This window comes from Tribolium madens, unplaced genomic scaffold (genome assembly GCF_015345945.1).
Source record: "Tribolium madens isolate multiple individuals breed KSU strain unplaced genomic scaffold, Tmad_KSU_1.1 Scaffold_96;HRSCAF=242;Tcas5.2_LG5, whole genome shotgun sequence".
NCBI lineage: Eukaryota > Metazoa > Arthropoda > Insecta > Coleoptera > Tenebrionidae > Tribolium > Tribolium madens.
The window spans coordinates 7,330,830-7,349,151 of record NW_025401068.1 but is presented as its reverse complement, the minus strand read 5'-3'; the positions used below and the strand labels follow the sequence as shown (position 1 = coordinate 7,349,151).

At 33.6% G+C, this 18,322-nt stretch overlaps 3 protein-coding genes across 3 annotated transcripts; 1 reads left to right on the top strand and 2 right to left on the bottom strand.

Moving 5' to 3' along the window:
* Nucleotides 1–196: 196 nt before the first annotated feature.
* On the top strand, nucleotides 197–2,692 carry LOC123013985 (probable ATP-dependent RNA helicase DDX23). The gene is made up of 2 exons (XM_044412867.1): nucleotides 197–2,370; nucleotides 2,421–2,692. Exons 1-2 carry the CDS (start codon nucleotides 276–278, stop codon nucleotides 2,639–2,641), a joined length of 2,316 nt encoding a protein of 771 aa, XP_044268802.1. The 5' UTR covers nucleotides 197–275; the 3' UTR covers nucleotides 2,642–2,692.
* LOC123013986 (DNA-directed RNA polymerases I, II, and III subunit RPABC2) lies at nucleotides 2,656–3,203 on the bottom strand. The gene has a single exon (XM_044412868.1). The coding sequence runs from the start codon at nucleotides 3,102–3,104 to the stop codon at nucleotides 2,709–2,711; it is 396 nt and encodes a 131-aa protein (XP_044268803.1). The 5' UTR covers nucleotides 3,105–3,203; the 3' UTR covers nucleotides 2,656–2,708.
* Nucleotides 3,204–4,247: 1,044 nt separating this feature from the next.
* Nucleotides 4,248–15,632, bottom strand: LOC123013401 (plasmanylethanolamine desaturase). The gene is made up of 4 exons (XM_044411896.1): nucleotides 15,292–15,632; nucleotides 7,611–7,822; nucleotides 7,345–7,563; nucleotides 4,248–5,494 (listed from the first exon to the last, which is right to left on the bottom strand). Exons 1-4 carry the CDS (start codon nucleotides 15,527–15,529, stop codon nucleotides 5,234–5,236), a joined length of 930 nt encoding a protein of 309 aa, XP_044267831.1. The 5' UTR covers nucleotides 15,530–15,632; the 3' UTR covers nucleotides 4,248–5,233.
* Nucleotides 15,633–18,322: the final 2,690 nt, after the last annotated feature.

Sequence of the window (18,322 nt, the reverse complement as noted above, 5' to 3'; positions counted from 1 at the left end):
TTAGAATAAAAATTACTTTATATGTAATTATCAATAATTAATTGTTACAAAAAAATGTGTAATAATTTTATGACGTAAATTAAAGAAAAATAATAAATGTTTTATTGTCAGATTTATTTATTTTTTAATGCTTAGCGCTTGCAGGTATTACCACAAAATGTTTTTCACAGTATTTGGCTGACTTTCATAACGTCAACAGACGTCAACCTAACCTACGTTTTATATACGTTTTATCTTAGATTGTATTTTATAAAATCGTTGCATAAAAGATATCAATGGTGAACGACAAAAAGCGCCGATCCCGGAGTAGAGACCGTTTGGATAAAGACCGCGATAAGAGACGCCGTTCCCGATCCCGAAGCAAAGAGCGTCCCCATAAACGCTACAGATCACGATCCCGGGACAAGTACGAAAGTTCTAGCAGCAAATATGATAGATACGGTAAGCCCGATCGTGACAAAAGAGACGACAGGAAAGATGATAAAGACAAGAAAGCGAAAGACTCGCGAAAACGAACACCTACACCTGATACAGAAACGAAACCTGAATCTAAATCTGAGATGAAACAAGAACCTCCACCGAAGAAAGAACCATTGTCATTGGAAGAGTTACTAGCTAAGAAAAAAGCAGAAGAAGCTGCTAAGAGCAAACCTGTTTTTTTGACTAAAGAACAGCGGGCGGCAGAGGCGTTAAAACGGCGCCAAGAGGAAGTCGATAGGTTGAAAAAGCAACAAGAGGCCGAACGCAAGATAATTGAAAGTGTACAAGCTTCAAGACAGGAGGAACAAAGAAAGGATGATAGGGAGTTCAGACGTCCCCGTGATCGGGAGAAAGATGAAGATAAACAAAAAGATAAAGATAGGGAGAAGGAATCTGACGCGATCAAAGAACGCTATTTGGGTTTAGTGAAAAAGAAGAGACGTGTAAGGAGATTAAATGATCGGAAATTTGTTTTTGATTGGGACGCCGGAGAGGACACTTCTCAGGATTACAATCCTTTGTATAAGGAGCGACATCAGGTGCAATTTTTCGGTCGAGGAAACCTCGCCGGAATCGATATTAAGGCCCAAAAACGCGATCAAAGCAAATTCTACGGGGAATTATTGGAGAAACGCAGGACTGAAGCTGAAAAGGCACAGGAGAAAGTTAGGTTGAAGAAAGTAAGGAGGAAGGAGGAGAAACAATTGTGGGACGATCGACACTGGTCGGAGAAGGAAGTTTCAGAAATGACTGAAAGGGATTGGAGGATTTTCAGAGAAGACTACAACATCACAATTAAAGGGGGGAAAATCCCGGAACCAATCCGGTCATGGAAAGAATCCGGAATCCAAAAAGAGCTTCTGGAAATCATCGATAAAGTTGGCTATAAAGAACCAACACCAATCCAGAGACAGGCAATTCCTATAGGAATGCAAAATCGGGACATTATCGGGGTTGCAGAAACCGGTTCTGGTAAAACTCTCGCATTCTTGATCCCTCTTTTATCTTGGATTCAATCCCTACCGAAAATTGAACGCACCGAAGACGCCGATCAGGGCCCCTATGCTATAATCTTGGCCCCCACTCGTGAATTGGCCCAACAAATCGAAGAAGAAACGGTCAAATTCGGCCAACCATTGGGGATTCGTACTGTGGTAGTTGTGGGAGGGTTGAGTAGAGAGGAGCAAGGGTTTAGATTGAGAATGGGGTGCGAAATTGTTATTGCAACTCCAGGGCGTCTAATCGATGTTTTAGAAAATCGCTATTTGGTCCTAAACCAGTGTACCTACATTGTCATGGACGAAGCCGACAGAATGATTGATTTAGGGTTCGAAGCAGATGTGCAAAAAATCCTGGAATATATGCCTGTCACAAACCTAAAACCGGATTCAGAAGAAGCCGAGGATAGTAAAATCATTTTGGCGAACTATAACAGCAAGAAGAAGTACCGCCAAACAGTGATGTTTACGGCGACTATGCCCCCGGCTGTTGAGCGACTAGCGAGGACTTATTTGAGACGTCCAGCTGTAGTTTACATCGGTTCAATTGGTAAACCCACAGAACGTGTGGAACAAATTGTCCATATTATGACTGAAAACGACAAGAGAAAGAAGTTGATGGAATACTTGTCCAAGGGGGTGGACCCCCCGATCATTATCTTCGTCAATCAGAAGAAGGGGGCCGATGTTTTGGCCAAAGGTTTGGAGAAGTTGGGGTACAATGCGTGTACGCTTCATGGGGGCAAAGGCCAGGAGCAGAGAGAGTACGCGCTTGCGAGTCTCAAATCGGGGGCTAAGGACATTTTGGTGGCCACTGACGTGGCTGGGAGAGGAATTGATATCAAGGATGTTTCCGTTGTTATCAATTATGACATGGCCAAGACTATTGAAGGTAATTATTGCGTATTTCTTATTGTATATTCATTTAATGTTGTTTTCCAGATTATACCCATCGTATTGGTCGAACTGGACGTGCGGGAAAAAGCGGGGTCGCTATCAGCTTTTGTACCAACGATGATTCAGCTCTATTCTATGATTTGAAGCAAATGTTGCTATCATCACCTGTCTCAACTTGTCCTCCTGAATTAATGAACCATCCAGAATGCCAAATTAGACCTGGTAATCAGCCCAAGCGTCGACGCGACGAGATGATCTTTGCTTGAATAAAACTCTAGCGTGTAGTTATGTTTTATTAATAAAATACCTTAAGATTACAGAGTTTTACTTGATTTAGTGGTCAATTATGATAAGTTCATCTATCCCCCAATCCTCGTATGAATGGTCGGGCAAGTACCGCCGAATTATGATGGGAATTTTTCGTTGTTTGAGTTCTTTCATTGCAATCTGGAGGGGGTCTGTTTCTCCATCTAGTTCCACCATGACTGGGGCACACATGGCGATTTGCAAGGCTCGTGTTCCCAATACTCGGGCCCTTTCGTATTTAGTCATGTATTTGGTTGTTATGCGCTTATTTTTGGGTACGCCGCCCCCGGCTTGACCATGTGCGAGAATGTCGATGTTGTCACCTTCCTCCTCGGGTTGTTCGAGCTCCTCGATGTTGTCGTCATCGACGTCGTCGTCGAAGTCATCCCCGACATCATCCCCATCGAATTCTTCGTCATTCATTCTTCAATAATTAGCTAATTAATGAAATATATAAACACCACACGACGGAGAATTTTCCAGACTATTTAGATGTCAAATGCACAGAACGTCAAATGTCAAAAAAAGTACTGAATAAGTGAATCAACCGAAAGTGCATCAAACCAAATTTTCAACAAGCTAAATTATTTTGTTCATAAGATATTTTCACGTTTGTGTATTGCTAGTTGCATATCATAAGCACAGTCGTGTGCTTATATTAAATATATTTTGGTCGTCTTATTTTTGTATAATTTCAAATTCGTGACATAATGTCAACAATAATAAAAAGCCAGTCGACGTTTAAAATATTTTTGACTTTTTGAGACAATCACAAACATAAAAGAATAATTTTTTAGTGACACTGACGAGTGACGACCAAAATACGAAGTGATCCAGAAAGACTGAGTCTGTTGGCAACAGATTTGAATAGTATATTAAAGTACAAGTTGTAGAAGGTATCTATTCAAGCACAAATTTGAAATTCCGAAACGAGCCGCGAAGCGGCGAGTTGAGGAACAAATGAGTGCTTAAAGAACCTTCTGCAACAAGTGCTTTATACTATTTTTTCTATTTCGCCGCTTTATATCATTTTATATATTAAAAAACGAAAATTATTTTTTTTTCTAGAGAATTTTGCGACTGTTGGCGACATTTATGTGTGGAATAATTTTAGGCGGCTGTAAAAAATAAAAATAATTCATATTTTCACATATGAAAATGAATTGTGAAGAAAGTCCGTCACTAAAATTAAATTACCGCGAACGACTTATTCCAGCACGCAAATGACGTCATTTGGGTGCTGGAATAGACTTATTCTAACACCGAAATAGAAAAAGTATTTTTGTTAATAATTTGAAACACTGCAACCGGATACGGTTTTCCTTGACAAATACCTACTTGACGTACACAACCCCACAAGATTGTTGAATTGTTCTTAATCAAAAGCATGATTATCAAAAGCACAGATTATCTGGTTCCACCTGAACCAGATAATTTGTGCTAATGGTAAGCTTTAAAAATTAGAGCCAGGATTGCCAACATATTCAGTCATTGTGGATCACTTTGTATTTTGCACGGGACTGAATAGTGATAAGTAAAGACAACCAAATTAAAAATTAAACAATATAAAATGCAAGCAACTTTATTATATAAAATAATTTCATCAATTCAAAATATTATAAAATACCAATCTTGTGAATTTTCATTACAAGACATTTCTGTTGCACTTTTGTTCAGAAATTATAAAAATAACTGCGTTTTATTGCATTTTTTTTATCACAGAACATAATATATGGTAACCTCTGTATTGATGAAGAACTACCATTTTCTAGGGTAATTTCTAGCATATGTTCACTAGTTCGATGACTTATATTACGACTGCTTATCCAATAGAATAAAACGCAGAGCCAGCTAATTATAAGCCTTAAGTAAATAAATAACTGGAAACAAAAAACAAAAGAATACAACTAGATATAAGTAGTTAATGAATCGTGAAAAGTCATAACTTTTAATCTAGTCATAAGATAAGTTGTACAATTATTACCCTACCGGGTGTTTAGCGTGTTCTATATTACACCTAAATTAGGTACTATAAATATTTTGGTAGTGCATGTAGATTATCCCTGGTATGGAGTGTTTAAGACTAGCTTTATGCTTTAATAAACCTATAGAATTGATCAAATAAATTAATAATTAGCAACAATTAAAGCTAATTATAAGCTAAACTGTAAGAACTATACATTTAAAAAATTGGCCCAAGGCCCATTGCATGGTCCCTAATGATTAACTTTAGTTACGAGACAAACTAATAAAAACATATTTGTGTAATAATAAATGTAATCACATTATATTCGTTGTCCAATCATAAAATCAGGCACTTGTTTCAAAGTATTTTTTATTAAATCGAACAAAACGTGATGTTCACTTATCACCAAATCTGTACAAAATATTATCTAATTACGTACCCTACCTAATAAACTAAATTAACTTTTGGCAATTATTACACAGACACGTAGTGTTTTTGCTCCACCTACACTAACTTAATCACAACAAAACAAATTCATTCATAACCAAACACAAAAAAAGTTCGTGTGACCTGAGATTGTAAAATATCACGTGCCCTTTTGCGCCCACTTCATGTCATCGGCTCGAGGTTTACATCCTGTCGTTTGCTCAATAAGAATCTCCAAAATGCTCCAAAAACGCAACTTTTCCAACGGCCAATTGAGCCAGCCGGTGGTGATGCAGAAGTAAGTTTCGTGAGGGGCCACGTGGTGGATGCGGTGGTGGCGTCGGGGAAGGATAACGTGGTGCTCTTGCAGCCATACCACCCAAGCGGGGAGGCCGAAGTAGGTGTGCGACCACTTGTGTATCTGGAAATTGGCTCGACTGAATTTTGGTTCAGGAAATTCAGACCTGTTATAGCCAATCAGCAAATGAATTCCGCGACGGCTTTTACATAAAGCGACAAAAAAAGTCATGTGACAACATGACAAATTTTATATCATTTTCAAATGCACTAAAAAAGTCCACACACTTTGAAGTAAATATATATATTTTTTAAATTTAAATAAATTTAAAATACTTTAACTTTAAAAATCATTACTCAATAACAATTAGGTCAATTTCCTTCGAATAAAGACCATTCTAAAGGGATGGACTTGCCCTTTAGAATGAATGAATGCAATTTAAAATTGAATATTGGCAAACTTTTTTTTGAGCAGTGTTCAGAAATTCGAAGTAAATCGAAGTAATCAATAAAAACCCTACAAGTATTTTTTTTTCTTCATCACCATCGCGTAGAGCAACTTTTTATTAGTAAAAATCCATTTTTTTAAAATAATATACCAAGTAGTTTTTAAGATACTTATGATTTTTTGAAGTTAAGGATTGCTTTTCAGGTATTACGCCATATAGGAGAAACGCATGTTAATCTTACTTAAAATTCCATTTTCATAGAAGTATTTGTTTTAAGACTCTTCTTTTGCTTAAAAATGGTCAATGAGTGATGAGAAAACATTTGCTTAGAACATTTTCAAAAAAAGTTCAGAAATCTAGAACAAAATGAACAAGTCAAAATCTGAACGAAAAGTGATTTGATTTGAAAAAGATTTGCCCTTATATTTAAGGCTCGTGCCTTAAACTTCTAGATTCTCTTTGCTGAATATTCAGTGGTCATTTTTACAACAAACCACTCTTTATTTGCTTTAATTAGTACGCAGGTACTATTTATTTGTTTTAAGTAAACAAACAGTTTTTGTTTATTCTAATTAGAACAAAGAAGGTGCAATTGACTATTTTTAAGCAAAAGAAGAGTCTTAAAACAAATACTTTTATAAAAATGCAATTTTAAGTAATATTAACATGCATTTCTCCTATTTGGCGCAATGCTTGATTAGCAAACCTTAACTTCAAAAAATCATATCTTGAAAACCACTCGGTATATTTTTTTAAAAATTTGGATAACAACTAATAAAGAGATGCTCTACTCGATGGTAATGATGAAGAAAAAATTACTCGTAGGGTTTTTCTTATATTACTTCTTCGAATACTGTTCGAAGAAAAGTTTACCAATATTCAAATTCAAATTTTATATCATTCTAAAGGGCAAGGCCATCCCTTTAGAATGGTCTTTATTTGAAGGAAATCGGCCTAATAGTTATAGAGTAATGATTTTTTAAAGTTAAAGTATTTTAAATTCATTTATTCATTTAAATTAGAAAAAAATTATATAGTTCAAAATGTGTGGACTTTTTAATTTTTTTTTAGTGCATTTGATTTGTCTCACTGAGACGAACAAAATGATATAAAATTTGTCAAGTTGTCACGACATGATTTTTTTTTTGTCGCCCTGTGTTATCAGATTTATTGAGTAAGTTGCTCTAACTGTGCGTGTTTAACATGGTACCCTATCATTTTATAAAACATTATATCGGAAAACTGATATAAAACCGCACACACACCGAATGGTGTGACCTGACCTGCAGAATTTCATGAATTTAATTCGAATCGATAAATGAATGGGCTTTAAATTGGATTAGACAACATTTACAAACACTAAAAAAATCACGTTAAACTTAGGTTTAGATAATTAATTAAATGATGTTAAAACGTATATTATTAAATAATAAATAAAAGTGTCTATTTCTTTATTTAGTGCATTATTAATATTATTATACAAACAAGACAGTCCAAGTTTTTTTTTAAAACTCCTTCCCCCTACCTGATTAGTCATTGCCACAAAAATGGCCAACAGAAACACGTAACAATTCCACGTGAACTTCTTCTCGACACCATCAGCAGGCAACGTCAAAAAATCCCAAACCATCCTAGCCAAAAACGGAATGGTCACCATAAAATTGTCTCCGTTAGTCTCGATGAAATCATGTCGAGTGATCGAAGTCGGGTCTATGTGGTGTTCGCGAAACGGCCGCAAAAAATTCTGCAACGAAACAAATAAAACCGAGTTACCCCACACTTTACACTCACTTTGCCCAAGACGGGAAGTTCCACCGACCCCCACGTATCTGCCGCCCAGTGCACTAGCCCCGAGCCAAAATCCGCCGTCACAATGCCGCAAAACGCCGCCACCATAATCGTACTCAAATTGTCCATTCGGACATGGAATATTATGAAGAAGAAGTTGACCACCATCAGGGTAATGCAAATGCCCACACAAATGCATTCTTGGGTCCGCTTTCCTGGAAAAAGGGAGTGTTGAGTGTCTAATTAATTAATTGTGAAAAAAGGAACAAGCGCGATTTATCCTTCTGAGGCATTGTAAATAAAAATATTTGTCTAATTATGCCATCACGAAAGGGGGTTTCGATTCCGCCACCATCAAGGACTCATATAATTACAATTTGACTTATCATTTGCTTAGTAAATTACAAGGGAACATCGCTGGTAATGTAAACTAGGAATAAAGAATAAAAATAATCGAGTTTAATGGGTCATCAGAATAATTTGAAATGTCATCAACGCATAATAAACGAACATGTGCTAAGTAATATCGACGACAAGATCGATCTTTTCTAAATAGGTATCAAATAAAATAAACTGTCGATTAGACAAACATGGCAATGAAAGACGAATTAAACTATAATACTAGAATTTTTAACATTTTTCTCCTATCACAAGGATGTTAAACCACTACTAAAGCGTAAAACTACAATATGATTCATTTTCGCAAGCTATTATGTCATCGAGAAGTGATTTCCTTTTTTGTACCCTGGCGCTGTTTTACTGTCACTGAAGTAATGATTATTAATTTTGCTAAAAATTTACATTATACTTGTGCTAATTCTGACCTTAAATCTAAAGTATTTAAATACAATTAAAGAATGAATAATATTTTTGCAATTTTTATGTAAATTTAGTTATAGGTAAAAAAACATATTGATGTTTGCTTGCATAATATATTTGTCTACTAGTGTAAACATAATTCTTTTGTGTTGTTGGTTGCAATTTTTTTATTGCATTGTAATTTAAAGTATATATTTATAACCACAAGCTAAGTTAGTACAAAGCACATAAACATTAGTGATAATATCAGTGACTTGACTTTTACATTATTACATTATTCCATTTATTTGAAGAAAACTTAGTTTTTACAGAAAACATGACTAATTATTTATTTATTTATTATACAAGACGATAAAGAAATTGTTTATCTACGAGTGAAAAGGTTAAGTTTACGAGTGACGAAGTCACGAGTGGACTTTTTTCACGAGTAGACAAACAATCTTTATCGTGGTGTATTTCGTTTTATTTTGTACTCACCTACCAGAATTTCTTGAATATAAACAGTAGATAAAAATTACTTTATTTCATTAGACGATAAAAGACAACTTTATCTACTGAAATTAGTCGATAAAAGCACTCTTTAACATTTAGTGCAAAATAATAAAATTAGATAAAAGAAAATTACGAATAAAAATACATAGTTTCAGTAAATAGCCTATGATTATGATAACATTTTATTTTCCATTTTCCATAATAAGGCTGAAACCATTTAATACTTACAACTGCAACTTCAGCAAAACTTCTTTTTTTACTAATCTTATTTAATTAAAGATTAGCTGGATATAAACGAGTTTAAATAAGTTAGCAAAAAATACAATTTTGTAGCAGTCTGTTGCAAAATTAGTTAAAATTTTATTATTTATTTTAACAACTTTCATGTAAAAAATACATTTTTAATTTTTTACAGAATTTTGGTATTTTTATAGTTTTACAACATTTATACATATTTTAATTACAATCTTTAATAGTGGTTTTGTACCACGTAGACCGCTCGGGTACCATTTCGTCAACGACAAGGTTCAAAATGAACCCATCAAACCCGACAAGAACCAAACGTTCCAGTTGGAGTACCAGTGGCACTACGTACAGGGCACTTTTTGTGCATAAATCATCTCATCAGTGACAAATTTTTGTGCACTTTTAAAATTAATTTAGTACAGATGTTAGCTATTTATGAAAAAAAACCTAAAGTTAATTACTTAAAAATGCTATTATTTTTACACTCTTGGCATTTTTCATAGCGATTATAGCCGACTGAAATTATCTAGCAGATTAATCACCCACTAATGATGTATTAACGACACGCCTTTATTTTGCAAACCTTCGTAGTAAAGTTTTATTGTACCAATATAAAATTCGAAAAACCTGTTTCAAAATCACCACATGTTTTTTTTATTTGAATAACAATACTTAAATTGTATTTAGTCCTAATTTCATTTAAGAAAACGATTCCAAATGATTCGAGTTCTTATTAAATTAAGTGAACCCCAGTTTGAATAATTATTTGCCATTAAGATAATTTATCAAATTGTAATGATTGGCGTATATTAGGCAATTCTACAGATAGACAATCACATAATTATAATAGAAACTGTTTGTATTTACTATAGAATTTTATTAGAAATTTAATACAAACGATATAAAACTAGATATTATGATGGATAATAATACAACCAGGAAGAACATCAAAAATAGCCTCGTTTATACAAGAAAATCACCAATTTCACCTATCGTTTACATTTTTAAATAGCAGAATAAATCATTTTATTGACAGTAATAACGTTTTAGTACAAACTATGGAATCTTATAATTTTAATGTGGGCTGTTGTATAAGAAAACGTCAATGTTTCTCAACTGTAAAATTTTTTGATGATCTGCAATAAGTATTATAGTATTAAAAGAATGCTAACATGTGCCAGTTGTTAGTGAATAAAATGTCACTTCACAATTCCTGAAATACTTAGTTCGTTTTTGCGTAATTTCACGTGCTCTAAATAAATAAACATCACATCAGTGTAACTACTTTAATACAGGGTGCGCCAGAATTCGGGCTCCAGAGAAAAATGTATATATAAGGTAAGATACCAGGAACATGGAAAAAATGTTAAAAAAATTCTATCTATAAAAATTTCGAAGTTATGAGCGTTTAAATTTTGCACTTTGACTCTATTTATTTCTATTGAAAAAATAATTTTCCAAGTGTTTTTTGCTACAGGCTATTAGAAGAGGAAGTAAGGAAGCTGTATCCTAAATTGTAACTCTGTTCAATGTTATTTGTGGCTTTTACTGGCAAAATGTTTGTACCTTTGCTAAATAATTACAAAAAACAATTACAAGATCATCAGTATCATTAAATAGACATAAAAAAATGTCAAATGTCAAAAATTAAATGTCAAATTTTTCTCAGGGGCGCGAGTTCTTGAAGCAAAAGTTTAATTTTGAGTCACTGTGGGTGCCCTGGGTTTAAAGTAGGTCACACTTGTCAATGATCATACTTAAAAATTCTGTTGAAACTTTAAGTTTTGTGATAAAATCTGTAATTTTTCCAGTATTTTTTTGACAAATCGATACTGTGGGAGGCACTGTATGCTATTCTCTGTCATCATTAGTTTATTTCTAATGTTGTGCGTCTCACAACGCACAGATGTGCAATAACATTCCTCCATTAAGCATTAATAGATTGGAACATGAGACAATTGGAATTACTTTTTAATTAAAATGAGCAAAATGCCAAGCGAAATACCATCCATATCTAAAACGCGTAATTATACCTTAATTACACCGAATTCTATTTCGTTCGAAACAAAAGACATACGAAAAATAAACGTAGACAAACATGCAAATAAACAAATTTTTCTCACATTAAATAACGCGGGTCCCCTACTATTGTAAATACATAATTGTGCAAAAAATAAATAGTCAAAATGCCTAACTATACATTCACCCCAAATTACGATTATTGACAACGTGTCTCGTAGCCTTAACCTGTTTTTAAATATGGTATTTACTTTGCCTTACATTTTTACAATAATTGGCTGTGATTTAAGTATATATTATAGGTAAATTTATTTATAGGACATACCTGATAAAAATATATAATAGCAATAAAGATAAATTCTATGAGCGTATTTGCAAAAATTAATCTTATTTAATTATTATTTACAAGTTAAGCTCGTACATTAGCAATAATGAATTAAAAATTTGTACAGATAAAATATCTTAAAATAAAAAAAGTGTTACGGTATTTTTTATTTTTTATTGTTACACTCAACTTTTACAAATCAATAGATTGGTTAACTTAGTATTGAAGCGGAACCACTTTCACCAAAAAGCATAATAGACGCTCTTTTGCACACCGCTTAAAAATAAAATGACGCCAGTGAAACGAAAAACATGTTTTTGCCCGCGAAATTTGGACACAATCTTGTGATTTCGGGATAGTAGGTAAAGTTTAATGCTTGTGTAGTATGGAAAAATCAATATTTAATAATTACAGCATCAATAACAAACAGATGAGATAACTCTAACAATACCCGGCTTAGGTAACATTACAGAATCAAGGTGATGCTAAATTTGAAAGTAGTTCTAAAAACCCGTTACAAACTGATAACATTAAATCAGTAAATATTGACTTATATGACGTGAGCATGACATGTGATTAATATTTAGCTTTTCTTGAACTGCTTCGTGTCAGTTTTGGCATTTCCCCTTAACAATTATTTCCAGTGCGATGCAGAAAAATTAGACGTCACTTAATATAATTTTTAAGCTGTTATTTTTCTGTGATGATATTTGAATACGTTATGAGTGCCGCCTCTTCGAAATCTATAAAAAGTCGACTAAACTAAATATAGAATACCTCGAGCTTTACGCTTAATTATTGTTCGAGACACAATAGTGTTCTCGTGTTTGTATTTGAGTAAAATGTGGGTCAGGTCAGCGAAAAGGTTGAAGATCAATCAGACGAAAGCACAATCAGATAAGAGGCAACGACTGGACGTAGGTGTGGTGTGACTGGTGGATCAACAAAAGCGACGATTCTTGGTGGATTAGACCAAGTGCAATAAGGAAAGGTCGTTAAACCTGATGGGATTAGGCGCATTTGAATTCAGGTGCGCTTTTCGCAGTGGCGGGCAACAAAAAAATAAATGGTCAAAAATGTTACGAAAAAATAATCAACTATTTTTGTTTAGTTTGTAGCTACGATGAGGAGTTGAAACATTCAAGAAAATAATTACTCACTTACTTAACATTTAAGCAAAAGTTACAGAAAATATTTTGGAGAAAATCGAACATATTTGATACTGTTACAATTTTTTGCAACATTTAATACAACCAACGAGCAAAAATTTCCATTTCGCGTAAAATTGAATGCTGTATTACCTTTTCCAAAAGTCTAAAATGAGAGTTTTGTTCAAAGATAAATTTTAACATTTAGAAAGAATAATAGTCGACGATTTCTTTAGTCTCACATAAGAACACATAATAAATGGAAATATTTTTTTCACATTTCTAAATATACAAAAGAGTGCTTAAATCGAGAGAAGTGCATAAAATTCAATTTTATCGTCTATAATAAATAACTATTGATGGCATGTCAGTTAAAAAATAAATAGGTTATGAATGAATAAATTAAATTAATAAATTAAATATTTTCGAATTTAGTAACAAACTGAACAACATTAGTTGTTCGATTACAAATTTTGAAAAATTGGATAATCTCCTCTAGTTTGTTCACCCTTACAAAAATTACAACATTTTTAGTTAGTTAGAGATTAAGATAGATAAACTAGAATCATATTCATGCCGTCACTTGATAGAACAAATGATAATTGTTTCTGAAAAACTTCAGTTTATGACTATTTTAATGAAACAGTGATTAGTTTGACAACTACTGTCATGGGTTTCCAAAAATTAAATAATTAAATGTGTGTAGTGTTTTGTGAATTTTGCAAATTTGGGTGGCGGACATTAGGCGCAAGCCTCGTAAAGTTGTGTGAAACACCCTGTATAAATTAAAAAAAATATATGAAAATTAATTGTTATAAATAAATATAAAATAATTTTCTCAAATTTCTCCCGTTGCACGAACAGAACCACTACGCCACTGGTTCCAAGCTTACGGTCAGATCGTGATGACTCACTGTTCTTCTCCTAGAACCGAATTTACATTTCGAAAAATTTCATTTCAAGTTTTTTTTTTGAATGTAGCTGTAAATAAAACGTGTTTTAGGTAAACGATTCACCTTAGAATTTATTTTATTTCTGTTAAAAAACTCATCTCAAAAAGGATTATTCACTTATTAAAATAAGTATTTCATTGAAATTTTTTATCAGGTTTTCTGTCCACACATTTTTAGCACCTATAATAAAAATTAGTCTGTTTTTTTTTTAATGGAAATGCCAAACAGTCTTTCCTGGTAATTTTAATAAAAGAGGTTAATAGTTCTGGTTTTTTGAATTAATTTGAAAACAATGTCATTAAACGTCAACACAAAAAATCGTCTAAGAAAATTTAGAGACGAAACACCAAAAAAAAAAAAAAACAAATTCGGTACACTAACAGTTTTTCGAAATTTGGAAACGAATAGTTCGTAAGCAGGAAGTTAGAACAAGGACCCGTTAAAATGTAGACGCAATTTGTAATGCAGTTTGCTAAACATTCTCAATTTTTAGTAAAAATTGACAAGAATACAAAATAAACATGAATGAGAAAGAACCTCGGAAAGAACGCAATTAAATTAGTGTATTGTGCATCGTTTTTGAGGAACAAGTTGAAAAAGTAACAATTTTGAAACTAAAGTGAAGAAGCATTTAAAAAATGCATCAACATTGAGCTCATTTCAATAAATTACACAAAATTTATTGCCAATCATCATAATACCTACTTGTATCTTTTGCTAAAAAAAAATTATTATTAGCACTGAATTCTGTCTTTAGACCTTAGATAATGATGTCTATCCTCAGGTGTTCAATTATAGTGCTTTCAAAGAGCAAACAGGCACACAAGATTCATAAAAACATCTGAATTTGAAAACATAACCATAATTTTTTAACAAAATTTCTGGGGACAAAAACAAAGAGCAAACAAAATTTGTGGCTATGGAGACAAGCTGCTACCAATTTTTTCATCAAAATTTTGACTTGGTAATTTCCATTAAAAAAAAAAACAAATTTTAAAAGGTACAGTGATGGACAGTGAATTTCGTCCACCCAATTTCCATGACAGATTAAAAGTGTAAATTAGTCTTTAGATTTTCCTAACCTTGTTTCAGAATTTTGATTAATGTTTGTTATGTTGACAGAATGCTTGATGCTTCTTGCTACTTTTTACCTTTGTCCTTTAAAATGGTAGTCCTTGGTATGCCCAAAAGTATAGAGACCCGTCTTTGAGACATACCCTTTTGTACCAGAGATAATTTTTATTTTATTAAACGCACTTACTGCTGGCATGTTCGAATTTGATTAAATTTGACAACACGTATTTGAATGTCAGTTATCATGACAATAAAGCACAGACTACAGTGAATTTTTGTGAATTCACAGAAATTGGGTGGACGAAATTCACTGTCCATCACTATAGGCACCGATTTTATCTTTCATGTCATTTCAATTATTGAAAAATGTCAGTCCATATGAAGAGCCTACTATTCTGTTTTAAATGTCAAAAACACGAGACAAATAAGCCACCAAAAATGAATAAAACAGGTTACATTTCCTCATTAATTTTAACCCCCCACGTGTACGCCACTGTCTTTTGCTCTCCATTGAGACGTCCTGGCCGCGTTAAATATAGTCGGGGGCCGCGTTGTCGCCAAACCTTATGTCATCACCGTGGAATTTCATTGATTCGCACGTTGCGTACCCTTGCTGTAGAGATTGGCTAGCTCCTGTGCGCCCTTGTGCTGCGGCCCCCACCTGGGGCGCGTCTTCTCCTCCTGAGTGATGGCGCAGTTGGCGTTGGGGTCGTCCTCCAGCATCGAGTTCTCCAAGATTTGACGCTCGGTCTTCACAGGGGCCAGAATCTTCGTGGCCATGATGTCCAGGTGCTGTTCGACCAGCACCTCCTTGACGCGCTTCGAACAACTTAGCGGTAACGCCATGCTGGTGGCTACGAGCCCTTGGAAGTATCACAACCCGCAATCACAGACTGGTTCACTGGCATAGTGAGCGTCGCTAGGCACCGGCGACACTACACGCACGCGACGCTCGATCGCGACTGAAGCGGTGTCGTGCCGCTCGAGGGCGGTGCACTAGGTCGGAATCGGGCCATGCGTCACCAGGACGCGGTGGCGTGCTGCTCCCACCGGACCCGAGGCGCCGAGGTGTCTTCCAAAAACGATTCACGGAAGGCAACAAGAATTTTTAATGAGTGGGCGAGAAGGAACATCTGATTTTTGTGTGCTAAATTTGCACTCGGCATTTTTACTTCTTTGTTGCATCTCCAAATACTAATTTACTCTTCTTGTCTTCCACACATATTCAAACACTGCTACCATTTCTTAAAATTAATTTTTAATGATAAATATGTTTAATTCAAACTTTTATGTTCTTTTTCAACTTTTGTCCCACGTCATATCGTTTTCTCTTCATGATGAATTTGATATTAGCAAGCCACAGGATCGAATTGTCGAATGAGAAACTATGCACAGGGTGCATTATTGTGATGCACGTCTGGCGATTCAAACTCTTTTCCCTTTTTGTGAAACAGAAGTTTCGATCAAATCGATCGATTTGCAACTTCATAGGTTAATAATTGAAATTGTTTCTGAAAAAAATATTTTGTTTTTTTTGTTTTTGAGTAGGTACTGCAATCTGGACCGAGCCAAATGTCGCCCTTGTGCAGACCTAAATACTGCGCCCCTAATCTAACTAAACTAGTAATTACAAAGTAATAATAATTAATAATTAATATTTAGTACACACCTATATTTAAATAAAAATAAAAAAATCTATTAATTTTCTTGTCAAACAAGAACAAAAAATTCCTAGCGTTTGCTTTTATGCAAACATTTTGATGAAAACTGCTTTTTCTGTATGTTCTTTACAGTAAGTGGGCACCAGCCAATCAGAAAATTCAGCGATCCAGTAATCAGAATTCGCTAATCAAAATTTAAATTCGGGAAAACATTTAACCTAATATTAATTGAAGTTAATTATCATCAGATCGTGTCATTCTCGTAATAACATTTTTCCAGCAGTCGATTTGTAAGAAATTCACTATTAAATTTTCAGTAATTTATTAATCGATTATTCAATACTCATGTATTTTTTATGTTATGGGTAAATAATGATCGCGAACAGATGATTCATGAGATATCTACACTGATGATTAATGTGAAGCCATTATTACTCACAAGTTTAATAAAAATAGTTGACATTTTAGTGAGTCGGATTTATTCAGTCCCATGACAATAACAACAATTTCTAAATATTCTAAAACAATTATTTCTATTCACAATCATAATAAGCCTTTCGATCGGATATTTGAGCCCTCAGGGAATAATAACATTTTCCCATCTTCCATGTAATCTACTATTTTATTATTTTATTTTTAAAACTTTATTTAAATTATTTTGTTTGTTCAAATCAATCATCATATTTTTGACGAAAAATAAATATTTGTTACTACTCGTATATTAGCATCAAAAAAGTTAAATTTTAATTTAAATATCACTATAAATTGTAAAATTACCTACAACTTTGTTACATTTATTTAACAGTCCATAAACCTGTCTGCAGTGCCACAATCAAAGTAAAATAATTTATTATTATTGCTATTGGCCTCTGTATATTTCGCCCTCACGTCGGTGAAATGTGTCAATAAATAGTTTAAAACCCAACAACTGTTGTCTACGAAAAATAAGCGATACTTAAATGAGTCGAAATTCAACTCGCGCCTCTTCCGCAAACCGGAAGTTTCTCTTCCGATAAGATCCCAACATATTAATCTAACTTTTCAGACGACGTGGTTGTTTCCAGACATATCGACGTCCCTGCGTCTGTGAATTATTTAAGCCCTGTTCTGTCAGGGGTATTATTATTCCAATTTAAATTTAAGTGGCGGGGTTGCTATTTTAATAAACTAGTAAGGGCATGGCCCTTCGGTAGGCCTCTCAACCTTTTCTTTTAATCAAAGCAAGTGGCACAAAGAAAAGTCATCAAACGGTACTAAAAATACAAACAGCTGCAATAACACGTAATAACTTGTGTGGAATTAGTCACTTAACAGTCACATCACACGACGATCAATAAATACTTCTAATTGTTCAGCGTTTAGAGAGAAAGAATTTTCTCAATTGATTTTTCCAAGTGCATTGTTGCGATTTTTACGCTTAAATAAATAAAACGCTGCCAATATAAATATTTGAAACAGATGTTGGCTATAACAAATTTAAAGAGTGGTTTTGGATTGTTGACAAATATCGGGTATTAGGGAAACTTAAAACACTATTTGCCCTTGATGGGAGTGCTAAAGAACACTAATAAATTATTAATTGTTAGCAGGTGGAAATTTCTCACAGATAACGATGTCATCTGCAATTTTCCAACATTTATAATAAATTAAAGGTAAAAAAATTTGTTTGGTTGTAAGCAAAATTGGTAAGTGGGTCATTCCAATTTTCTTAATTATTTATTTAAACAGTGGGTACAATAACAAATACTTAAAGAGGAACATTTCAACATCTGCGTTAAATCTGTATTCTAATATAATTTAGACTGATGATCTCAGAGAATGAGCAATTCTATGATAATTTTACTTAGATGTGAAATAAAAATTGTAGTCTATGTCCATGAAAAAACGAGAATTGGTAAAGTACCTAAAATACATGTTTTGCGGACAAACCTTGGATTGCAAATTCAAATCTTAATTAAAATTAGATCAAAACGTCAAT

Excerpts from the sequence above, each read along its gene's own strand:
- LOC123013985 (XM_044412867.1), top strand. The coding sequence starts at position 276 with ATGGTGAACGACAAAAAGCGCCGATCCCGGAGTAGAGACCGTTTGGAT. Across the intron at positions 2,371-2,420 it reads CATGGCCAAGACTATTGAAG|ATTATACCCATCGTATTGGT; the intron begins GTAATTATTGCG and ends GTTGTTTTCCAG.
- LOC123013986 (XM_044412868.1), bottom strand. The coding sequence starts at position 3,104 with ATGAATGACGAAGAATTCGATGGGGATGATGTCGGGGATGACTTCGAC.
- LOC123013401 (XM_044411896.1), bottom strand. The coding sequence starts at position 15,529 with ATGGCGTTACCGCTAAGTTGTTCGAAGCGCGTCAAGGAGGTGCTGGTC. Across the intron at positions 7,823-15,291 it reads AGCCAATCTCTACAGCAAGG|GAAAGCGGACCCAAGAATGC; the intron begins GTACGCAACGTG and ends CCCTTTTTCCAG. Across the intron at positions 7,564-7,610 it reads AACTTCCCGTCTTGGGCAAA|AATTTTTTGCGGCCGTTTCG; the intron begins GTGAGTGTAAAG and ends GTTTCGTTGCAG.